This window comes from Amblyomma maculatum, chromosome 4, assembly GCF_055883805.1.
Source record: "Amblyomma maculatum isolate TAMU_Amacu chromosome 4, ASM5588380v1, whole genome shotgun sequence".
In the NCBI taxonomy this organism is placed as follows: domain Eukaryota; kingdom Metazoa; phylum Arthropoda; class Arachnida; order Ixodida; family Ixodidae; genus Amblyomma; species Amblyomma maculatum.
The window spans coordinates 86,293,372-86,319,369 of record NC_139347.1 but is presented as its reverse complement, the minus strand read 5'-3'; the positions used below and the strand labels follow the sequence as shown (position 1 = coordinate 86,319,369).

The window sequence follows — 25,998 nt, the reverse complement described above, 5'->3', positions numbered from 1 at the left end:
ACTCCTGTCAGGCAAAAAAGGCGCCAAAACTACGCCCGAGGTTATTTAAGAGGGCCTGACTCCTTTGTCCGCTTATTCCTGCATGTGATAGTCTGCCGTTCTGTGCCGTTGTTTCTGCACCATCTGGGGAGCTCGAGCCACAACATTTGAAACTCTCAAGGATATTGCTACATTGTCCGACATAAGCTGCATCTGTATAAACCGTGAGCATATTTATATTCAAATTATGTCAACTTTTGCTGACTGATATTCCTTGCTAACCGACGAGAAGTTTGCCTTCCTTTTTTTTCTTAAAGCATTGCTTCTTTTATGTGTCCTGTCTGTTGTGAAATGTTTATAGCTATACATTCATATTATAGCGACATCTGTAGTGGACTGTTTAGGTTGTATATGTAACAGCAATACATTGTAATGACGCGGTGATTCTGACTGCACAAATTTTGTTTCGAATTGTTGCGTAGGACAGTGTGTATTGAAATATTTTATGTTCGCACTATATTGCCATTTTCAAAACGAACTGCCTTTTTTTAGTGAAACTAGCATCTAGCGTAACAGGGGCGATGCGGTTGACTGCGACGGCATGGACAGAGACCTATTCCACTGCTTCGAGTGCCTCCTCTAAAGGGTATACAGTAGAACGAAATGTAACATTCAGAGCTTGAAATGTTTGTAAATCATAATTATGCGCGTTTTATTTACAATAAATAATCTATATGTGCACTCATTTTAAACATGTTTGTTTTGTTTGCATGAAAATGATTAAAAGTTGTGCGTCAAGAACTTTAATTTTTACAAATTTGATTCTGCGGCTAGGTTTCGCTCCGTTTGCAAACGGCGGCCACGTTGGAAAAATTTTTTCCGCTAAAACAAGGCCAGGATAATATTCATCACAGTAATACAACAGGCCATAATCTTTTAAAAAGAAATCGAAGATGGTCAAGTGCAATGTCTGGATGCGTTGGCTTGGAATGACCCCGTAGACTCTACAATCCGCATTGCGCGCTGAGCCTTGCAGAGGGACCTCATTAAAGAAGCCGTAACTATTAGTGCAATGAAATTACGCAATAAGTTTTTAGTGATTATGAAAGTTGATGTAGAGGATAATACGTGGACAAATTTTAAGAAATACAAAGTATTTTCATTGTTGCCCGAACTTTCCATTGCGCAGCGTTTCTAACATAACGCTGCGCATAACATAACATAACCGATCATAACGCTTAATCGGAAACGTTAGATAGGAGCGCTGGCAGTTTGATAGATAAGTTAACATGAAACATAATGCGCATTTCTGTTGCTTTGTAGTAACCTTTTTTTTTTAGATACGCAAAATAGCAAAAAAAAGTCGTTTCCTTGGGTTGACGTTTCGTTAAAAATTTCGCTATAAAAACAAAAATAAAAATAATTGAGCGGAAATAAAAACATTTTGATATGTAGTCAAACGATTTTATTTACATAACTTTAACATTTTATGTCATTCATAAAAACTTAGCCAAACAGCAGAGCATTTAATCGCGGCGTTAGACCTCTTGGCCATTAATTATATCCGGTGGTTATAGAAAACAAAAATGGATTAAAACCAGTTGCAGATATTTTTTTTATTTAAACATCAGGAAACATCACATAAAAATTTCGACAAGCCACGCTTTGATCCATCTGATGTGGAATCACCCAACCATCTCTTCTGTGTAACTGCCCACTGCAGGCGCCGTGTTTCATATGCGAGGCGACATCAGGTTGCACATAAAACGGCCCCAGGAAGCTGCATGATTAAATCTATGCCAGATCGACGCAAACCATTTTAATCAGCATATGTTAGGGTACCTAAAACCGGGAATCATTTTCGATATCTATCCGCGTTACGACGCTATACAGTTTCAAAGTCTGAAAAAGAGGGAAATTTTGGTGCCTTGCCATAGGAAGCAATGCATAATATTCAGACGCGCTGGGAAGCTCGTGTAATAAGAGCAGAGATTTGAAACTTCGGCACAATCTTCGACTAACTTTATATTATATAAATCCCGGAATCATTTTGCGTACGTGCTTTTGTTCACGTTTTACGTATTTTTTTGTACCCGTTCCCATTAAGTAACGCGCTTTGTCGCCGCCACCTGCCGGTAGATGGCGTGAGTAGTACATGTCCCAAAAAGCTGGGCATGCTACAACATAATTGGCGACGAGGATGGGATCCCGCTGGACTACGTAAAACGCATCGCGGCGTTCGTGATCCCGCTGGACTACGTAAAACGCATCGCGGCGTTCGTGATCCCGCTGGACTACGTAAAACGCATCGCGGCGTTCGTGATCCTGCTGTACTGCGTGAAACTCATCGCGGTGGGCGTGGAAGCACCGGCGTTCGTGGAGAGCGTTTGGGCGAGGCACAGGGATGGCAAGGCTTGGAAGTTTCGACCAGTTCGTCGAGGACGGAGACGAGGATTTTGGGTCCTACGTGGAAAGGTTCGAGCACTTCCTGAAGGCCTCCCAGGTGAGCGACGACCTCAAGGTCTCGATGTTTATTACGGCAATAGGCAAGAGGGCTTACAAGACGCTGAAGACTTTGCTAGAGCCTAAAACGCCAGAGGACAAGACTTATGCGGAACTCGTAGAAGTGCTGGGAAGTCATTTCACCCCAAAGCCCATGGTCATCGCAGAACGATTCAAGTTTAATCGGCGGTACCAGCATCAGGGAGAGTCCATAGCAGCATATGCAGCGGAGTTGAGGCGTTTGGCAGCTTCATGCGAATTCGGGGAATTCCTCGATGAGGCTCTTCGAGACCGCTTTGTAGTGGGCCTCTGCGACAGCGCAACGCAAGCAGAGTTGCTGAAGAGAAGCAAGTTGACGTTTTCGGACGCCTGCGACGTTGCGAAAAGCATCGAGCTAGCGCGGAAGGAAAGTCGGGAATTTCAACCGACCGGGACGCAAGGTACAGTCGACGCCGTACGTCATAAGCCAGGCGGTGGGAAACGCCAGCAGCAGCGTTCAACCGGTGCAGGGCTAGCAAGGGACCGAGTGTCTGAATCGCCGGTCTGTTTTCGGTGTGGCTCAGCGCACGAAGCATCGAACTGCAAATTTCGCAAGTATCGTTGTCGTGCATGCAAGCGTTACGGACACTTGGCGAAAATGTGCAAGTTCAAGTCTAGAGACGCGGCTAATTCGGTAGCTGTGGAGGACGCGGATTGTGACCAAGTGTTGTTGTACAATGTCTATTCTTGTGCAGAACGCCCAGGGCATTATGAAATCTGTCTCAAGGTAGCCAAGAAGGATGTTAACATGCAAATAGACACGGGTGCGTCTGTTTCCATTGTGCCAGAAACGCTATACAGGAAATTGTGGCCCAGTCTACCTAAAGAGCCTTGCCACATAAAGCTGAGGACATACGGTGGGTCGCCGCTAACAGTCACAGGGAAGTTGACGGTTCCAGTCGAACATAATGGTCAGTGCAAGCAACTTCCGCTCATTGTCGTTAAAACCGACAACAATAGCGACATTGCGTTGCTAGGGCGTGACTGGCTGGAGGCTCTTAAGCTAGACTGGTCAAGTGTGCATGGCGTGTGTTTAGACAAAGTTGCGGCGCTACTTGAGAAGTACGCAAAGGTGTTCGAGCCCACTCTGGGGCTGATCAAAGGCAGTCCAGTCAGGCTGGTTTTGAAGGAGGGGAGCAACCCCGTATTTTGCAAAGCGCGACAGGTGCCATTTTCTTTGAGGGAAACCGTGTCACTTGAATTGCAGTCTCTTGTGAACAGGTAGTGTTAGTCCCTGTACAGAAAAGCGACTGGGCGACGCCCCTAGTTGTTGTGCCTAAGGCGAACAACAAAGTCAGAGTGTGTGGGGACTTCAAGGTTACATTGAATCCGTGCCTGCGAACTGACCATTATCCACTTCCCGTGATGGAAGATTTGTTTGCAAAGTTGTCAGGATGCAAGTATTTCACAGTGCTTGATTTGTCGACAGCGTACCAACAGCTGGAACTGCATCCGGAGGCACAATCAATGGTGGTTGTCAATACACACCTGGGGCTTTTCAAGTACACGCGCTTGCCCTATGGCATCACAAGTGCACCTGCTATTTTTCAGTCTGTCATGGATGATGTGTTAAAAGGGCTTGAGCGGGTAAGCTGCTACTTGGATGATGTGCTTATCGCAGGTTCAACATTTGACGAATGTTTTCATCGAGTGGAAAGGGTGTTGGCACGTTTTCTAGAAAGATGCATGCGATTGAAAAAGGAAAAGTGTAAATTCTTTCAGACATCTGTCTCTTACCTAGGCCACATTCTGGACGACAAGGGCGTTCGGCCATCAGATGAAAAGGTGAAAGCGATAAAAGAGGCACCAAGTCCAAAAGATGCGGCACAGTTGCGAGCTTACCTGGGCTTGATTAACTTCTACGGGAAGTTTGTACCGAACATGTCAGCTAAGCTTAAGCCTCTGTGTAATGCTCTAAAAAAAGAAAAGGGATTTCAGTGGTCACAGGAAGCTGAGCAAGCGTTTCAAGAAAGTAAGAGCTGGTTGACACAAAGCAATGTGCTGACATACTACGACCAGAAAAAGCCGATAGGACTAGTGTGCGACGCTTCGGCTTACGGCGTAGGAGCCATTCTTTTTCATAAGATTGGAAACGACGAAAGGCCAATTGCCTATGCTTCCAGAACGTTAAGTAAAGCAGAGCAGGGGTATGCCCACATCGAAAAAGAAGCCTTGGCTGTTGTTTTTGGGCTGAAAAAGTTCCACAAATATCTCTTCGGGCATCGCTTTGAGATTTACTCCGACCATCAGCCATTGGTAGGCTTGCTCGCTCATGGTAAGCCCGTACCAGTGATGACAGCAGCCCGCATGCAGCGCTGGGCTTTGCTGCTTGCAGCGTACGATTATCGTTGGGTTTACCGCAAGGGTCGAGAGGTTGGAAATGCTGACGGTTTTTCAAGGTTACCACTTGCAAATCGCAATGATGTCTCGGATTATGCACATTTCTTTTCAGTTGTTGATGAATTGCCATTGTCTGCTGTTGAAATTCAGAAGTGCACTCGAACTGACAGAGTATTGTCGAAAGTGCTGTGTTATACTATGAGTGGTTGGCCGCCGCATGTTAAAGATGATGAGTTAATGCCTTATTTAATTCGTCGACATGAGCTATCTGTAGATCAGCAGTGTGTTACATGGGGAAATCGAGTGATTATACCTCGTGGGTTGCGCAAACAGGTGTTGCATCTTTTGCACGAAGGACACCCCGGGATGACGCGCATGAAAATGCTCGCCCGTAGCTTTGTGTGGTGGCCTCAGCTCACGGAGGACATTGAGCAGATTGTGAAAAGCTGTGACACGTGTCAGTTAACACAAAATGCTCCGCCACGTATTCCACTGATAACTTGGGGTTAGCCAACTCGCAGATGGCAAAGAATCCATCTGGACTTTGCTTTTACCGATAACCAGTGGCTCCTAGTCCTAGTGGATGTGCATTCCAAGTGGACAGAAGTGTTCGTCATGCCATCCACCTCTACCGAGAAGACCATTGAAAAGCTGCGGAGTGTCTTTGCGTCCTACGGCCTGCCAGAAGAAGTAGTTACGGACAATGGTCCACAGTTCTGTGCCAAGAATTTCGCAGACTTTCTCCGCAGGAATGGGGTGCGGCATACCAGGACGCCACCGTACCACCTCGCATCAAATGGAAGAGCAGAGCGGTACGTACAGACCATTAAGCGGGACCTTTTGCGACAGGTTCTCGACGAGAGAAGAACAGGGATCAAGAAAACCTTGCAACATCGGGTTGACCAATTTCTGTTCACGTTCCGAAACACACCAACCGCAACCACGGGGCTGACACCCGCGGAATTGTTTCTGACATGGAAGCCGCGCACACGCCTGACCTTTCTCCAACCGAACTTGGAAAAACGTATGGACGACAGGTTCTACCAGACGAAAGAGAAGGCTAACGAGAGAGGGCGGTCATGGAGATCATTTGAGGAAGGCGACCATGTGCTCGTCCAAGGACTACGTCCTGGGAAATCGAAGTGGTTGCGAGGCGTTATAGAACAGCGGTGCAGTGCATCCACCTACAATGTTAGAATAGGGCAGGAACAGAGGTTTGTGCATGCTGACAACCTACGTCCGTGTTCGTTTCAAAGTGTTGAATCCGGGCCAACTGTGTATCCTTCTGTGCCTAGTTCAATGCCTGATTCTGTAACGGAAGAGTCGTCTACTAAGACCCCTTCCTTAGATACGTCTGAGCCACAGGATTCCTCAGCACCACAGCCTGCCCAAGCATCTACGTTGCGGGGACAGAACGCCAGTTCGCCTGCAAGGTCCACGCTGCCTGCACCACCGCTCCGGGAGCATGCGCCACCTCCGGACACGCCACCTCTTCGGCGCAGTGCTCGTTCTCGGAAGCCTCCTGATCGTTATACCCCATAGAGCTGGTGTAAAACAGTTAGGGGAAAAGGGAATGAAGTATCATGTGATCGCATTGTGCGCGATTGGTATGTAGTGTTACGTGATGCTGTGACGTGTGTGAATGGCAACGCCGTGAGGGGGATGACGGAAAATAAACGACACCGACCAAAAGAAGAAAGATGGAATGACGTTTCGGCTCCCACACGGGAGCCTTGTTCACAATGAGGCGAAGCGGGAAACCGTTGCCTTAAATACGGCGCATCACAGAACCCAGACATCTTGCGTACACAGGGGGCAGATTACCATGATTACGGTTTATTGTATTTGCTGTAGTCTGAATGATCAGCGACTCAAGATAGAGCCGTGATGCTCTGTTCCTTTCTTTCGCTATCACACGTGCCTGTGCCCAGTCAATGTTGTAGCCCGGCCCGGCCCGGCCAAAAATAACATCGTCTAAATAGCACATGCAGATTTCCCACTTGAGGCCACGAAGTATTGTGTCCATAAATCTTTCAAATGTGGCCGGCGCATTACATAGGCCGAAGAGCATCACGTTAAATACAAATAGGCCGTCCGGCGTAACAAATGCAGTTTTTTCCTTGTCAGCAGGGTCCATCGGAATCTGCCAATAACCCGATCGCAAATCAACTGAAGAGAAATAAGACGCGGAGAAAAGGCAATCTATGGCATCTTCGATGCGTGGGAGAGGATACACATCCTTTTTAGTGATGGAGTTGAGACGACGATAGTCAATGCAGAACCTCCATGTTCCGTCTTTTTTCTTCACCAATATCACGGGAGCAGCCCAAGGACTGGAGGATTCCTGTATTACGCCCCTGTTCAACATGTCTTGGACTTGCTCGGTGATGATCTTACGCTCTGATGGTGACACACGGTACGGCTTTTGACGGATCGGATGGGCAGATCCTGTGTCAATCCTGTGGCGTGCGCGCGACAGCGGAAAACGTTGCGAGCCGTCGGACTGCGTGAAATCAAAAACGGATAGGTGCTGGGACAAGAGGTTCTTCAATATCTGTCGTTGTGAGGTGTTCAACGATGCGCTGATCATCGGAAGAATCTTTTCGTCAGCAGGTGAGTTAGTAGCGGGATTGTCTAGGGAAGGAGTAACGACAGCTACACAATTCGGGAGAGTTGCGCTACATGAAGCTAGTTTGGAACCCGCTGGAAAAACAACTGGTTCCGATGACCAATTTATAGTCCACAGTCCGGTACGGCCCTCTTCCACGCGAACCAAACAATGAGGCACTAACGCATTTTTCTTTACGCACTGTAAATTAAGAGGTGCCACAGTAGCCTCAAAGGAGTCGTTAATAGCACGCTCCCCGTGAGGGGGAGCGTGGACTTGTTAAGAAGTCAGCGCGCAGATCGCTCGTGCGGGTCTCTTAATCTGTACGGCCCAGCATGCCGAATAAACATGTTGCTTAGTCGCTCTGCCTCTGCTTCGCTCGCCGCGGCTACTACAGTGATGGTTTGCCAACGATGGCGTTGGTAGACACTGGTGCTACAGTTTCAGTAATGAGTTTAAATTTTAAGAACCTTTTGAAGAACAAAGTTATGTTTGTTTGGGACAAAACTGCAAATTTTTATGGAGTAAGTGGAGAGTTTTTGTATCCGGTTGGGGTATGCAGCGTTAAAGTTTCCTTTGGGGGCACAGTGTTTCCGGCGGAGCAGTACTGCCCCGATCTACACACGACGTAATCTTGGGAATTGACTTCCTGCGTATGTGCGGCGCTACAGTTGACTGTCGAACGGGAGAGCTAAGTGTTAGTGGTTCTCTTCCTCGTGAACTTTTGGAAGAGGCATCAAATTATGAAGACTTTTTGTGTGTGTGTGTGATGAAGTCGTCATATCGCCACATTCAGCAGTGTGTGTCCATGTGTCCTGCTCCCGTGCTATTAACGACTCCTTTGAGGCTACTGTGGCACCTCTTAATTTACAGTGCGTAAAGAAAAATGCGTTAGTGCCTCATTGTTTAGTTCGCGTGGAAGAGGGCCGTACCGGACTGTGGACTATAAATTGGTCATCGGAACCAGTTGTTTTTCCAGCTGGTTCCAAACTAGCTTCATGTAGCGCAACTCTCCCGAATTGTGTAGCTTTCGTTACTCCTTCCCTAGACAATCCCGCTACTGTTGTGTTATATTGCCTACAGAAGGCTGGCCTTGTCCTGAATTCCAAAAAGTGCCGTTTTGGTGAACGTCAAACGCTGGTACTCGGGCATCTCGTCGACCGCGATGGAGTTCGGCCAGATCCACAGAAGACTGCAGCAGTTGCAGCATTCCAACGACCACAGACTCAAAAGGAGCGCCGCAGTTTTCTGGGCCTGTGTTCCTACTTTCGACGATTCATCCCAAGGTTTGCCAACGTCGCCTACCCTCTGACATCCCTTCTACAAAAGGACGTCCCTTTCGACTGGTCCTCAGATTGCGACGCGTCTTTCCGCCAACTAAAGTTTCTGCTTACGCCACATCCCATACTACGGCACTTCAACCCCTCCGCTCCGACTGAAGTCCACACTGATGCAAGTGGGATTGGTGTTGGCGCTGTGCTTGTGCAACGTTCGACAACAGGCGAGCATGTAATTGCGTATGCAAGCCGTTCCCTCAGCAAACCTGAGCGTAACTACACTGTTACGGAGCAGGAGTGTCTCGCGGTAGTTTTCGCTGTTCAGCGGTTTCGGTGCTACCCATATGGACGCCATTTCACGGTTGTGACGGACCATCATGCCCTGTGTTGGCTTGTCAACCTTCATGATCCATCTGGTCGTCTGGCACGCTGGGCTCTTCGTCTGCAAGAGTACGACTTCACTGTTTCGTACAAGAGTGGCCGCAAACACGCCGATGCAGACTGTCTTTCACGTCTTCCTCTTCCTACGACCGAATGTGACTCTGGTGATTTCGATCATTATATCGCCTCCGTCGTGCCCGAGTTTCCCGACGCCTCGGCTCTGCGGACTGCGCAAGATACCGACATAAGCCTCGAGCCCCTGCTTGCGGAGGCGTGGGATTCCACTGCTTCCAGCCCATTTTGTCTCCGTGATGGCCTTTTGTACAAAAAGGCTTACTCAAGCACCGGTACGAATTTTCTGCTTGTGGTTCCTGAGAGCTACCGCTCGTGCATCTTACGCGCCATGCACGACGACCCCACGTCCGGTCACCTGGGCTCTGCAAGAACGCTCCATCGTGCCCGCGACCGGTTTTATTGGCCAAAGATGCGCCAGACGACTGAGCGATATGTGGCGAGCTGCACTGAGTGCCAACGACACAAACGCCCTACGTCCACGTCACAGGGCCTGCTGCATCCTGTAACTCCACCACGTGGCGCATTTAGGAAAATCGGAATCGACCTTATGGGTCCCTTCCCGAAGTTATCCGACGGAAATCGTTGGATCGTGGTTTGTGCCGACTACCCCACCCGCTACTGCGAAACAGCAGCTCTTCCTTCAGCCACCGCTCACCACGTGTCCCTGTTCTTGCTCCGTTCTGTGATCCTCCGCCATGGACCTCCGCGAGTGATCATCAGTGACCGAGGTCGCCAGTTTATGGCAGATGTTGTGGAAGAGCTTCTTCGTTTGTGTGCATCGCATTTTAGGCATTCCACACCATATCCCCCTAAAACCAACGGCTTGACGGAGCGCACAAACCGCACACTCACAAACATGCTATCTATGTACATCGCATCTGACCACAAGAATTGGGATACTATACTGCCATTTATAACGTTTGCATTCAACACTGCAACCCATGAGACTACTGGCTACAGCCCGTTCTTCCTGCTATATGCCCGTCCTCCTAGGTATTGTCTAGATACCATTCTTCCTTACCCCGTCCATGATGAACCGTGCATTGCGGAAACTCTTTGTCGAGCCGAAGAAGCTCGTCGTCTCGCCCGTCTGCGAATTCTCGCTTCGCAAGAGCGTTCAAAAGCTCGGTACGACAGCCGGCATAACCACGTGTCTTACGCCCCTGGAGATTTAGTGTGGCTTTGGCGACCTCTCCGAAAGCGTGGTTTAGCGCAGAAAATGTTGACGCATTACGCTGGCCCTTACGTTGTGCTTGAACGCGTCAGTGAAGTAAACTACCAAATAGCACGTATGACAGCAAGTGGTCGTCGTTCAGTCAGAACTGAAGTTGCCCATGTCGCCCAGATGAAGCCGTGTCACTCTCGTGGAAACGAATAACTACCTCGCCCGGGGGGCTTCGTCTGCCCAGGGGGAAAATGTAACAGTACAGAAGAAGATGAAGTTTAGAAGACAAGTGAAGGAGAAAGACATTGGAAAAGGACTCTCGTGCCGGACGCGCTGCCGTTGACCAGCTGAGCTCCCGACCCTATCGTCTTGTTATTCAGCGCTCCGACGTCTTACCCCCTTCGTAACAATATGATGTGCGCTATTTGTGAAAGAAATTAGTTGAGTCTCACATGAATAATTTTTGCGGAAACCATGTTGTGCAGACGAGAAAAATGAATTACTCTCAAGAAATTTCATGAGTGTGGCGAATATGATATGCTCAAGTAATTTGCAACATGTACTAGTAAAATATATGGAGCGATAATTAGCAGGAGAGGACTTGCTCCCTGATTTGTGAAGTGGAACGATCTTCCCAATTTTTCATTGTTCAGGAAGTGTACCAGTGTCCAGTGACTGTTGAAAAATATGAGCTAACATATCTGAGCTATAGGCACAAGTGGTTTTTAAGAATTCTGCATTAACGAAATCGTATCCTGGACTAGAATGGTCTTTTAGAGTATTGATTAGGCAAGCAACACCAGCTGTGTTAACAGTCACTGGTGGCATCACCAGGTAATCATGACATATAGTAGGAATACTGGTACAAATTTGGGACGAAAAATTATTAACAAAAGCCTCATTTAGTACTTCAGCACAGATATCATTATTAACTGGCTCACCACACGAGTTTAACACAGCGAAAGGATTGCTAGATGTGGAATTGATTACTCGCCAGAATTTTCTGGGATTTGTTTGCAGCATGTCCGGTAGGGTATTAGATAAAAAGTGGCCTTTGGCATTTTTTATTACCGTTATGTATATTTTGGAGGCAGCTTTGTAAGCAGCTCAGTGCGAGTCAGTTGGTGAACGTTTTGCGATGCGATAAAGTAGTTTTTTCTTGTTTGATAATTTTTTTTATATGGGCGTTGTACCATGGTGCGTGCGAGTTAGAGACGATGTTGCGAATTGGAATATATTTGTTTGTTAAACGGTCAACTTCGCCTGCAAAGACATCCCAATTTGACTGAATGGAGCAATCATGAACGTTTGGAAGAAAAGATTCCATGAAAGTGCACAGTTCATTCTTTATTGCCACAAAATGTGCTTTGTTATAGTCGCGTGTTCTCTTTTTTGCCTTTATATGTTTTGGGGGTGCCGCATTAAGGTGAAAAGTAATTGATAAATGGTCCCTAATGCCTGGAAATAGAATGTCTGATACAAAATCAGGTCTATTAGTCAGGATGAGATCAAGTGTGTTTGAGGCATTAGGTGGTATTCTAGTTGGTTCAGTAATCAGCTGCGTCATCGAGAATAAAGAGCACAAGTTAATGAATTCATCACTCTGCGCAGAGAAGGCAGACAAAATGGACATCGTATTATTGTCCCAGGAAATGTTCGGAAAATTAAAGTCGCAGAGCAGGAGTATAGGAGTAGAAGGGAAAGTCGTGCTTATTTTATTAAAACAGTCATGAAGTTGGTTTATAAAGGTAGGCGGTGCAGATGGGGACCGGTAGCATGTACTCAGTATCAATTTAAGATGATCAACAGTTAATGACACCCAGAATATTTCAAGACAAGTGTTAATATGATACTTGAGGATGAAATGTCATTAGATATAGCGAGTAGAAAGCCGCCACCACGATGATTAAACCGATCACATCTGTATATATTAAAATTATCTGCATTGTGAAAAATTTCGTGATCTAGAACGTTAGGCGTGAGCCACGTTTCTGTAAGAGCAATAATGTGTCCAGAACATGTATCAGTAATAGATGATAATGCATTATGTTTATTTTGAACCCTCCTAGCGTTAGTAAGTATAACAGACAGTTTCGTATTGGATGGAGAATCCGCCTTTTGCGCGAGTTTTCTGCGCATGCGCGAAGCCCCAGCGGCTACTGATGAAAACACACTGAGCGGCGTCGACGGCGCTTCTCGTCGCCGCACTCATAGCCAACGCACGGGGGCTGGAGGCGCGGTCACGTTCACAGCCTCGGTAAAACGATGCCAACCACCTGTGCCGCTTACGGCTGCCACTCTCGAGGCGTGCCGGGATGCAAGAGGCGTTTTGTTAGGTTTCCTTCGGCGAGCCGCGACCTGCAACGGCGTGAAGCTTGGATTAGGGCAACCAAGCGTCAAGACGTGAATGGGCGACCTTGGCAGCCGACTGCGTGCTCTCGACTGTGCGAAAAACACTTCGTTACAGGTATGTATGCATCTAAAGGAAATGTGCATAATGGAAAGTATCTACCGGAGTTTGCACCAAGCCTGTAACCCACCAGTGATAGCCGCAATGAGCATTTGTTCGGCGCGTCTGATGGCGATCTATTTTGTCGTTTGTTTTATTTATGTGCGAAGGGGCCGGGTAGCGCAGATATCACAGGTGGCTGTGTGCGCTAGACCGTAATATTTAGCATGTTTTATCGCGACTGCCGCCTGACTAAAAAGAGGAAAAAAAGGGTGTTTGTTGTGATGCACCGCCGTTAGCGAGCCGAGTGGTTGAGCTGGTCATGAGGCTCGCGAACGGCAGTGCATAAAACGCCGTATTTTTTTTTTTCTTGTTAGTGAGATGGCAGTCACGATAAAACATGCTAAATATTACGGCCTAGCGCACATAGCCGCCTGTGATATCTAAGCTACTGTTGCGTTGGTACTGCTCCGGTAGCGGACCAACGGGTAGCGAAAAGCCGAGTCAGACGTCGGGCTGCATGCACTTCAATATTGGGCGGTGGTCACCCAAGCAGAGACTGGCCGAGAGTTAGAGAGAACTTAACGAAGGTTTATTTACATGGTGAATCTGAGAAGGTACCCACCGGAGAGCACTCGTGCTCTCGTTTTTAACAACTTTTTTGTCCCCAAGTACCTAGTTGGGGAATTTTCTATTTTGTCAAAGTCCAATCACATTTGAGTTCCTGATCTGCTGACATTCGGGAACCGCCCACTAGAACGTCCTCCCAGCGCACTCTTTCCACTTTAGCGGCACGATGGCGACTCCGCCGGGGGAAGTCAGGCATGGGGGTCCCAAGGAGGCTTGCTTGCTGTCCAAGGTCGGAACCGCGCGCCACCCACGCGGACCCCTCGCGAGGGAGCACTCCGCGGGAAAGGAATGCGGTGACCGTCCTTCTCCACGGGGGGGAGATGACCCGCTCTCTCTCCTCGGTGCTAACACGCAGGCGCCGCGGCTCTCTGTTTCCAAACACAGGCGCGCCCGCTCTTCGGCGAATTCGTTAGCGCCTCTGCGCACAGTCCTCCGGACACAAACTGGGGCAACTGCTGCCGTCGCAGCCGATATGCGACACCGCGTTGCTGCGTCCTGGGTGGTTCTGGTCCACGAAATCCGAGGTGGTCGCATGCAGTCTTCTTAGAAAAACGGACGCCCATCTCGACACGTGCACCGTCTCGTTACTCGGGAAGTTCGAAACGTAACAGCTTCTCCGGCGGCGGTTGAAGATCCCGATGCACAAAGGTCAGCAACCATTGTCCAGAGGGATACACGATGTCGTTCTGGTTCGGTTCACTGTTGCTGATGTTCTGCTGCCTCCAACGGACTCTGCAGCTCCTCGTTGCTTCTTGTCAAGACTATGGAGGGCTTCTTGATCTCTGCAGACCAGCTCATTCACAGGAAAGACAGCATCAGTTTGAACAACACGAAAATCACAGCCGCAAAGACGGCAAGCGCCAGGACTCTCTCCACGAGATCCACCAGGCTCTCATACCAATATTACTTTAATCCTTTTACTACTACTTCAGCACTTGATACAACCAGAACATTATTCATTCACACAAACACAATGTTCAAGATTAAAAGAAAAATGGTAATTATGCAAACCTATGCCAGGAAAAAAAACATACCCAAGCCAGACTCATCGATGCTATCAATAACACCAAAAGCATTGACTTAAGTCATCGGCATTGCCGTTAGGTTTACCGTGGCTCTATCTTTCGCTTTCCGGGCAAGTTAGCTAGACAGCGCGTGTCGGACAGTCTCTGAATGACTTCCGCTGGGCTCTCCCATTGAACTTCCAATTTATTTTTCTGGGACGGTTTTAGCACCATTACCGCGTCTCTAGCTTCAAGACAGCGTAATCTCGCTGTTCGGTCATTGCACTGTTTGGCCCTCACCTGCGCTTTACTCATTTCGCCTCCCGCGAGCTCCTGCCCCTTGTGCAACCTTTCAAGCAGCGCGAGCACGTATTCGACCATCGTAGGGTTCTCTTCCCTGCCCTCACGCGATTCCCGAAGAAAGCGTAGTAGCGATCGCAGGGAGCGGCCGTTGACCATTTCGGCTGGCAAGAACCCCGTGGCCTCATGAGGCACGGTTCTCAGCGCAAACATTGTTGCATGCAAACAGGCATCCCAGTCGGTTTTGCGATCAAAACACAGGGCTCTCAGTATGCGTTTCATTACCGAGTGCATCTTTTCTACCGGGTTGGACTGCTGGTGGTACACTGAACTATGGATTAATTTAATCCCACACTTCTCCAGGAAAGTTGTATTCAGTGCGCTGGTAAGAACAGTCCCCTGATCTGACTGTATTTCAGCGGGAAACCCAACCCGTGCGAAAATGGACATGAGTGCGTTCACAATTTCCATTGAGCTTAACTCCTTCAGGGCCACTGCCTCAGCAAACTTGGAGGCAGGACAGATCACTGTCAAAATGTGGCTGTAACCAGTCTTAGTCTTTGGAAAGGGACCAACAGTGTCGATCACGAGTCGTCGAAATGGCTCCGTGATCACAGGCACTAGCTTCATTGGGGCTCTCGCGCCTTATCTCCTGGCTTGCCCACCCGTTGACATGTGTCGCAGGTCTTTACAAAATTTTCCACCTCCCGAAAACATCCTGGCCAGTAATATTCCTGCAGCAACCGATTCTTTGTTTTCTTGAGCCCTAAATGACCTGACTGCGAGCTCTTGTGAACCAAGTGCAAAAGATCACCGCGGTAGCGTTTTGGTACGACCAATTGGTCGACCTGCACTCCTCTGCGATCACGATACTTTCGATAAAGTATTCCGGACCTTTCTAAGAATATCACGTTTTTCTTCGCGATACCTTTACTCTTCATGTGCCAAAGATTCTGCAGTGTGGAATCGGCTCTTTGCTCGACTATCAGGGACGATCGGTCCACCCCCAGCAATCTTTGCAAGCTGTCAGATGGCGGCGTTATGAGAAGCTCCCGACAGGCCTCTTTAAACTCCATACCATCCTCGTTAGTCGACGCGTGGATTGCCTCTGTCGTGTCTAACGGCTCATGTTCTGCCGCATCAACGCCACCTGACGCTTCCAGTATGCTGGCTTTAGCAGCCCGGTTTCTTGCTTTCGAGCGAGTCAACCCTTGGGCAGCCCCCTCTCCGAACACTAGTCCCTTCTGCTGTAACAGTTGGTCAGATCTGTTCGAGAAAAGATAGGGGTACTGCTTCGACAGACTGGCTGACACGGCAGCCTCTGTGCGAAGTACGCCAAATGGACCTTTAATGCTGACATTAGCGATTGGAAGGCACACGCTATTTGCTTCCACCGCTTGTTTAATCCATGTGCACTCTCCAGTGAAATTTTCTGGCTCTACATACGAAGGATGAACTACATCCATTGTAGCCGCCGAATCTCGAAGCACGCGACACGGTTTTCCGTTCACGACGAGATCTCGTAAGTATGGCTCTAAAAGCCGCATACTTTCATTGTTGCTGTTCACTGACAAGCAAACAATCTTTGGGCTTTTGCAAGCCGCAGCTAAATGTCCCGGCTTTTGGCAGTTGTAACAAACCAATTGCCGTCTCTTTTCAAAAGCTTTCTTCTGACCGTTTTCTGCTTCAAGTGCTTCCTCTCTTACGATCACACTTCTTTCTGAGACGTCTACGCCTCGTGCTTGCTGTCTCTCTTCTACAGGCTGCCCTCTCCATCCAGCTGCTTTCCTATTCTGGTATTTAGGGCTTTCCGTCCTGTCCAGCGCACGGCGCGAGACGAACTCTTCTGCCAGTTCTGCTGCCTTCGAAACAGTCGCAACTTCTGGCCTGTCTTGCACCCAATGCCTTACTTCATCAGGCAAGCAAGAGTAGAACTGCTCGAGTCCGAAGCATTGCAACATTCTTTGGCTTTCGTCATAAGCTTTAGCTTCTTTGAGCCATTCCCCCAAGTTAGCCATAAGCTTATACGCGAACTCCGGGTACGACTCATCATTCTCCTTTTTAGCTTTGCGAAATTTTTGCCGGAAAGCTTCCGCTGACATTCTATACTTTTTGAGCAGACTAGATTTAACCTTATCGTAATCATCTGCATCTTCTTTAGTCAAGCGGGCTATCACATCTGCCGCCTCACAAGGCAACAGTGTCAGCAAGCACTGTGGCCAAGTTGCTTTGCTAAACCCTGCCTTCTCGCACGTGCGCTCAAAGTTTACCAAGAACAGACCTATGTCCTCTCCTTTCCTATAAGGTTGCATAAGGTCTTTCATGCGGAACGACTTGCGTTCTACTGTGCCCGATGCTACGCTCTCATCACTTTCATTTCGAGCTTTTAGCACCTGCAGTTCGAGACGCTTCAGCTCAAGTTCCTGCTCTAAGCGCTTACTCTCTTCAGCCATGCGTTTCTCATTTTTTTCTTCTGCTTCCCTCTTTGATTTCTCTCTCTCAGCAATCAGCTCCAGGCATTCCGAGAGCTCATCGTCGTCTGCCTCAAGTGCCTCAATAGCCTCAATGATATCTGGCTTTCTCGTTTGGTCCTGAAGATCCAAACCCAGACTTTTGGCCAACTCCAGCAAAAGTGGCTTTTTCAACACTTTCAAATTCATGGTTATCCCGAGTGCTGCAATTTCTTCCTTTTAGAAATCTCTTATCGTCACGTACTTTCAAGTCCCGTGCTAACGATAAACAATTCCCACTACCTTTGTAAACTTACTTACTACAAAGCCTGGTAAAACCTCAGTGAAGAAAAGCCAAGCACTCACCGAACCTTGCAACCATGATTCCAGCGGAGTCCATCCCGACGCTGCCAACCAGCTTTTGCGTTGGTACTGCTCCGGTAGCGGACCAACGGGTAGCGAAAAGCCGAGTCAGACGTCGGGCTGCATGCACTTCAATATTGGGCGGTGGTCACCCAAGCAGAGACTGGCCGAGAGTTAGAGAGAACTTAACGAAGGTTTATTTACATGGTGAATCTGAGAAGGTACCCACCGGAGAGCACTCGTGCTCTCGTTTTTAACAACTTTTTTGTCCCCAAGTACCTAGTTGGGGAATTTTCTATTTTGTCAAAGTCCAATCACATTTGAGTTCCTGATCTGCTGACATTCGGGAACCGCCCACTAGAACGTCCTCCCAGCGCACTCTTTCCACTTTAGCGGCACGATGGCGACTCCGCCGGGGGAAGTCAGGCATGGGGGTCCCAAGGAGGCTTGCTTGCTGTCCAAGGTCGGAACCGCGCGCCACCCACGCGGACCCCTCGCGAGGGAGCACTCCGCGGGAAAGGAATGCGGTGACCGTCCTTCTCCACGGGGGGGATATGACCCGCTCTCTCTCCTCGGTGCTAACACGCAGGCGCCGCGGCTCTCTGTTTCCAAACACAGGCGCGCCCGCTCTTCGGCGAATTCGTTAGCGCCTCTGCGCACAGTCCTCCGGACACAAACTGGGGCAACTGCTGCCGTCGCTGCCGATATGCGACACCGCGTTGCTGCGTCCTGGGTGGTTCTGGTCCACGAACTCCGAGGTGGTCGCATGCAGTCTTCTTAGAAAAACGGACGCCCATCTCGACACGTGCACCGTCTCGTTACTCGGGAAGTTCGAAACGTAACACTACCTAGCCCTTTCGCACATAAAGATAAGAAGGGACAAAATACATCGCCTTCAGGCCCCGGTGCAACTGAAGCAATCACGCACCGAAGAAATCCTCATTGCAGCTATCACTGGTGCGCTACAGCCTGGGTGAAAACACCAGTAGGTACTTTTCATCATGCATATTTCGTTTAGATGCATACATACCTGTAGTATCTGTGTTTTTGCCGCTCGGAGCATATATGACGCACTTATTGACACTTGCACGACGCACAGTATTTTTTTTTTTAATTAAAGGCTCGCCTTCGTGCACGCCAAAGCATCCGGACTTTGTTCCTTTAATGTACGCAATCAGATGCACTTCGTTAGGGAGCTTGATAATCGTCGTCTTCGTCCAACCGTTTGCAACGGCAAGGAAACCGCCCGGCACAATAAATGAGTCTCCTGGAGGGTTCATGCTCGTTCACTTGCAGAGTGGATCGCTCTGGACGTAGAACAGGGTTGGTTCCTGACCGAGATGCGCATCCGATATGTAGGAGATTCACATGTGTCACCAAGTTGTGGATTCCGCAGAAATCGCAGCGGAGGCAGAAATGAACGTTGGAGATCCTTTCACAACAGAATGACCATTCTCTGCGCACCGAGAACCTTTTCACCACTGCGACCACATCCGTTCTGACTCCTGAGGCCAGAAACCGGCTACAGCTCTGAATCATCCATTGCCAGAAAAATGCAGCGCGTTTCCTGCAGGTGTGCATTCCGGCCGGGACAATGCCCTTTTCACGGGGTGTGTATATGTGCCTCTCTGCCGATCTTCGTGGATGAAATCCTGTAGCTGCACGGTTGTAGATGACGCGAGGAGGAAGCGACGCCCATTGCACCATGCCGGCGCCGCGGTGACCGCATTGTGCTCGGTAACTCAAGACACCCCGCGCATATGCGCCGCTCAAAGTCACAGGAGACGATTCCACCTAGCTCTGCAGCATCAACAAACCCCTGGCTGCTTTGCCCTTTGAGATCCCTCTCTCTCTCTCTCTGCCCCCACGCTCTCCTGTCTGCCGAAAACCTGCACCCTGAGAGCGTCTCATTCTGTCACGTCGAACACGGCCCGCGCTACACGCTCTTACAATACGAAGATAGTATATGCGTACGTGCGTTATGAGTGGATTGTGAAAACGCTCTACCTTCCCCCATACTGCGTGAACATATGCTGCAATCACTGTCACTACTTTCCGCTCCGAGGCCAAAAAAGGGGGGGAAGCTTTCGCTTTCTACCAGCGTTGGCGTGGCCATTTCCTATGGTGCGCTTTCGCGTCGTCTGCTACACTGCCGCTCAATGTGTTTCCCGCCCGCTCCCGTATGATGGCGCCACATCCTCGCGCAAAAGGCGGATTCAGACCACAGCCCCTCTCTCACCCCTAAACAATGGCGGAGGATGATGCATCTGAATGACTGGCAATGCTATCTGTGCGTGTCCGAAGTTCTTTAACAGAATCCGATACTATGTCATACATGTACAACCTCTAGTTGATTGATAGTTTATAATATTTTAGCTTTAATTTCGGTGACTGAGGTAGAGATCTCGCGACATCTATTAGCTTTTTGCGGACGGTCCTAGTAGCAGACGAAAAATCTTCGTTTACTGTGACATTTCTTGATTTCAACTCACTACGCAGTGAAAGCACTTGATCTGGCATTTTAAAGTCGTAAACTATGCGATAACGGGGAGACATTTGTTAGAAGAAAAATTGCCCAAACGGTGAGCACGATGAAATGAATCAGTGGAAAATGAAAAAGTAGGAAATGACTCGAAAACCGCCTTAATCTGATTTGTTAGTTTTTCTTCTGTTTGGAGCCAGGATTCTTGAGAATCGGGAATGCCGTAAAAAGTTGAGTTGTCCCGACGAGAACGATCTTCTAGCTCGTTCAGACGCAACTGTAAGGGGCAATTTTCAGCTTTTAGTTCTACTGATGCCTGAGTAGATGTTATTTCATCTGAGAGATGGTCGAATAAATCCTATTTTGTTTCTAGATCGTCCAATCGCTTGCAAATGTCGATGTTGTCTGTTTGTATAGTTTTTTGACCGGCTTTTATGGATTTCATGTCGGCCGCCAACTCAGCTTGACACTTCGCGCTTTGTGACGAACGCTTGTGGAAATTTTTGAGTAGCTGGAATAGGACAGATATTTGTTCTGCATGGTCATCAGGTAAATTTTCAAGTTCAGTGAGAGCGGGTTGACGCCTAGGGGGTCCAGGATTGGATTCGGTGTCCCCACAGCTCAATAAGAGAAACAACATCGAGAAGCACTCGCACAATGTTTCGCGCAAGGTTCCGGGGCACGGGAACACTACTAAGAACATGTTATCGGATTTCTTAGCATATAGCGCAAATGTTTTACACACCTGCATGTCTAAAGAGGGCTGAATCAAGACGATGCCTTCAGCAGTGCCTCGTGCCCAGTTAAGCTTCGATCGATAAGGTGGCTGCCTAAAGAGCCGGTTGGTAGTGATGTCGTTGCCGATGATGCCGTACGAAGCTCATCAAGTTGTGCCGAGGAAATCAGGTCATGGTAGGGAGGCAGCGTGCAATTGTAGTCATCGAGCGATGGGCTTGGTGCCGGTGACGAGGCCAGAGGTACTGGCTGGTTGAACTGTGCAGCTGTTAGCAGCGATACGAAGAAAGCCAGGAAAACCTGCATGTCGAAAGAGGGCTGAATCAAGACGATGCCTTGAGCAGTGTCCCCGTGCCCAGGCAGAGTGTTAAATAAAAAAAAAAAAAAACAACTTGAGAAACGCAAAAAGTTTTGATTTCTTATTTTGCTAAGCAGGTATTTGCTCCCCTTCCTCTCCCTCACCCCTGTTCGGCAGAAAAGAGTATATCAGAAGCAGTTCCAAGTGATAAAGGAGAGATTATAAATCGTTTCCTGTCAGCGTACGGAGAGAGAGGAAAAGTCCCAGGACAGCAAAATTTGGCACGACTTTGCCGATAATATTTTTGGATCGCTGCCTAAAGCTCTGGATACCGTAGTATAGATTGCGTTAGCGGTTTTCGGTTCTCCATATGGCTATAAAAAGAATACTACTCAGGCTTACAAATTTTGTCGCTTTCAAACTACATGTTAAAGTGACTCCTACTAAAGTTTGTCTCTGTTCGAGCCGAGCACACAATGAGCGTAACTACGTAGTAAGCAATCCAGTTGTTTTCCCGTTTCGCCGGTAAGAAAGCGCAGCTTAAATGTCGGCGGGTAAGCCGTAGACTTGGAGGAAGGTACAGGAGGAAAAATTGGTTCCGAGCAGTTTCAATATATGACAACATTTTATCCGCAAAGACACGACTTTCACTCGAACAGCGCTTTCAGAAAAAAAAAAAAAGTCAAACGTCAAAAGACGTGCTCGTGTATACATTCAACCGACCTATTTTACAACTAAACTCAGCATGTCGCAGTCTTTCTTTCTTTTTTTTTATCTCGAATCCCCAAGTCTTCGCTACGTTGCATTTCACTTTCAGAGAAGATATTAATGAGTCTGACTGGAGCGGCGGGAAAGGTTTGAAATTCATTTCTCTCGTAATAAATGCATCTTTTGCCGTTGACGAGGCATCAACACTTACAATGAGCCATAGGTGCGATTTATACCGGAAACAAAGACTGGCTGTAATTGCCGTCATATTGCTATTAAGCACTGCACCTCCGATGTAAAAGCGTCTAGCATACAATTGTTTAGTCCGTTCCAAGCTAGAATATGCCTGCGAAGTCTGGGATCCTTATACAAAGCAGGATATTAATAAGTTAGAGCAAGTACAAAGATCAGCAGTACGCTTCATATATAACCGCTTCCGCAGACATGATTCACCATCACAGTTGATAAGAATAAATGAAATCGAATCATTAGCATCTCGGAGAAGGCTAGCAAGAATAAAATTCCTCTTCAACATCTATTATCGCACGCTCCGTATGAATCCTTCGTTGTATTTTCAACCCTCATCGTCCAGAGTTACGAGGCGTCATCATCCTCATAAACTAACTCCTGTATTCGCCCGCACAAACCAATTCGAATATACATTTTTCCCAAGGACTACAACCGAGTGGAATGGTTTGCCTTCGCATGTGTTTGAAGGTACAAATGTCCTCTCCGCAATTCAACAATTTTTGAAGCAATAACGTCTATTTTTTTGCAATATATCAATCAAAATGTGTTCTTGTTCTTTCCTTCTGCTCTCTTCTTTCCACGGAAAAATGTACTGTACATAGGTGTGTATAACGATGCTCGATTGTGCCCCATTCCTGCCAGGGCCTTTTTATGGCCTGCAGTATTGTATAAATAAAATAATAAATAAATAAACAGCTTTAGTGATTTAAAGAAGTGGGAGCTCGCGCTTATGTGAACAGAAAACGAATATTCTTTCGCGGCGGTAGAATGTATTTTCAATGGAAGGAAGCTCCGTTGAAAAATTAGGAAGCGAGCTTAGATTAGTCAGGCTGCCGCAACTATGGCACAGGACGCAGCTACACGGAGGTCGTAGGAGGAGGGCTTTCTCCTTCTCCGTGCTTTGTCCGGGTGGTAGTTGCGAAAATTTCAATCGATTAGTTTATTTTTATTAGTTGCAGCAAAGCACCCTTTAAAGTCTGCCTTTTAAAGAGACATGATTTTCAAACAACTTTCGTCGTACCGTGGCGTACCAGATCACATATATCACGTGACGAAGATATCACGTGATAGCGGCGCATACCATTCACAGCCGATTGTCGACACAGTAAACGACACGGTATATCTACAATGTTTAATTGCAACACAGTGCACAACGAACAAACGTGGAACCGTAAACCTCATTGGGGACAGCAGAAGCTTTTCTTTTATGATGTTTTATTGAGAGGGTTTAGAGGGAGGATCTGCACCTACTCATGCGGCTAGATCAGGTAACGTTTTACACCATCTTTGCTCAAATTCGGAAGAGTTTAAAGCTTTCCTGCGTACGCCGTATGCTATCTGTGCTCATAGGCAAGGCCACGTTCTCACGAGTTCGCTATAACAAGGATGCGTAGTACGTACGGCACAGTAAGGCGCGCGCTTGCACTTCCGATCCGCAGACTGGAGCAGCCCGAGGTCGATCGTCTATGCCGTGCGCTGGAGCGCCTAGATGGACGCCCACTAACTGAAATTAAGATCCTAGGTCCCTGGCCACGGCGATCGTCAGCGGTGAAGGCCTCCCAGGCACTGCTCCGCTTTATGAAAAGCACAGGACTGATCGAAAGGCTATGATTTTTTATAATACGTGATATGACTGTGACGTGATGTGATGTGACATGTCTGACTGTCATCACCCATCCCTCTCTCTCACCCCTCTCCCCCAGTGCAGGGTAGCAAACCAGTTCCTTTACCGGTTAACCTCCCTGCCTTTCCTCCTCCTCCTCCTCCTCCTCCTCCTCCTCCTCCTCCTCCTCCTCCTCCTCCTCCTCCGAGGTCGATCGACGCAGCGTTTTTTCTTCGTTTGCACGGCCCACCAGAGGGTTACGCGCAGGTGACAAATGACCTCGTCCGATGCCGCTCTGGCGGGATAAAGAGCAGAATGATCACAGCTCCTTGTAACCGATATTTCGTACGCACGCACTGCGCGCGATGCACGCACTGCGTCCCCGGTAACTTGCAGCGCTGGGCTTTTTCTCAAGGTTCGAAGGCGCTTAGGTGGAGCATAGGTCTCTCTCGATTGAAATCACGAGACTTGGCTGTCAAGGCACCTAGCAGGAACAATTTATTGGTGACTGCTCCGAGAATCGTTGCCTCACTAATTCTAACTGCCCGATGTTCAGCACCAAAAGACTCGATCAGCTACCCTTTAGACACATTGCCCCGATGTCGTTGCTCTGTGGTTAGCGAGCTCGACTGATGTGCTCGAAGAACCGGAATCAATCCTGGTCACGGCGGTCGCGTTGAAATGCAAGACTTCTGTGCACTACGCGATGTGGATGCAGTTGATCAATCCCAGGCTTTCCAGTGTCCTGCAGTAAATCGTCCTTCATAGCATGATACCAAAAACAAAGCCGTCATACCGTCGGTAACCCTCAAGAATGGTTGCTGACTGCCCAGATTATCCCCTGTCAAATTGCTCGCTGTTGCTATTTAACCCACCGACTTCCCGATAACAAACCAATAATTCTAGCTGGGAGTGTCGTAAAGTCAACTTACGATTGGCCGAACAAACGCTTTGATGCCAATGCACAGTTTTATTGGGGAATTAGGAAAAGCTCATTAGCAAAAAAAAAAAAGAAAAAAGAAATTAACTATAGGCACAGATTAGATTTTTTTTTTTTTTTGCCTTTAGATGGTAAGTCATTATTCGCAATATCTTTTTGCTTGTCTTCTTCATTATCGCTGCGCATTCTTTTTCGTCTCCTTCCATGACCTCCCCTTTCGCCTTATCTCTGGCGACATGAGACAGGAAAATGATGATAAACGACGCCTCGTATCGGGTGACCCCCAGTCGACTTGACTACGAATTTTCGACCCCCCGGCGGTGAGGCCGTCTACGCTGTTCGATAGCATGGAAAAGAAAAGTAGGGGCAGCGGGGGGAGGAGTGGGGGGGGGGGGGGGGGGGGGGGGGGGGGGGATGGTGACGGCACAGCGAGGGCCTTCGCGTGGATAAGCGTACTTTTTCGTGTGAGCCTCCCTTGGCCCTTAGGTTCGCGAGCGCTCGCGATACGCTTTTGTCCTCTTCCGACTGATGTGCCTTGTTCTCCGTTCGTTACGGGCTATCGACAGCAGCTGCGGGAGAGGTTCAGCCTAAACCGTGTCCTTGCATTTGAGATCAATTCATAATTTAACTCGTTTATGTGCGTATTTGTTGTGTGTTCATTCCGCACATGCTATTTTAATATTTTTTTGGTCCCAAAAAGTCGATTATAGGGTGCAGACATTCTGTCTGTAGGTGGTTTCTCAATAAACCTCCAGGATTGATTACTGGACTTTTATTGTTCAGATTTCGCTGTAATAAGGGTATGTAATTTTAGTGTAGTTCCCTTTGCTTCCTAGATAGTTTTTTTTTTTTTTCTGTGCTATATATGACGGGGAACTGACAGTGTAAAGTAGTGGTAAGTGGGTCAAGGAGAGAGGTTTTTCATGGCTTAATTAGTATGTTGATTTGTGAATGAAGGATTGACTGAACGAGCGAACGAGTATGATCTCCTGAGTGAGTGAGTGAGTGAGTGAGTGAGTGAGTGAGTGAGTGAGTGAGTGAGTGAGTGAGTGAGTGAGTGAGTGAGTGAGTGAGTGAGTGAGTGAGTGAGTGAGTGAGTGAGTGAGTGAGTGAGTGAGTGAGTGAGTGAGTCCCTAGAGGGCGTATATTGGCGAATGAGCTTTACTGTTGAGGAGCGCTAATGCCATGACTCGATAGCCTACATTTACTGGCTCGCTCTGTGAAATGTGATCAATATAAATGCGCTGCTAACCTTCAACAAATGAGGGAACAAGTGAGTCTCCTCGGACAAGACATGATCATTATCTGCAGACATCAGAGAGACACTATAATAATCGTGAACGAATGTGCATGCTGTATTTAGAATATCGTACGGGCTTAGAGGCGAAGTACTTGAGAGGCCTTACTTTTGCAGCGCACGT

The 25,998-nt window shown here is 48.0% G+C and overlaps 2 protein-coding genes across 2 annotated transcripts in view; one reads left to right on the top strand and one right to left on the bottom strand.

Annotated features, from left to right (window-relative positions):
* Nucleotides 1-25,998, top strand: part of LOC146191568 (transient-receptor-potential-like protein) — a 149,424-nt gene that overhangs the window by 82,189 nt on the left and 41,237 nt on the right. The gene's annotated exons all lie outside the window — the stretch shown is intronic.
* Nucleotides 15,376-17,647, bottom strand: LOC146191569 (uncharacterized). Its single transcript, XM_084599719.1, has one exon. It carries the CDS (start codon nucleotides 17,407-17,409, stop codon nucleotides 15,376-15,378), a length of 2,034 nt encoding a protein of 677 aa, XP_084455845.1. The 5' UTR covers nucleotides 17,410-17,647.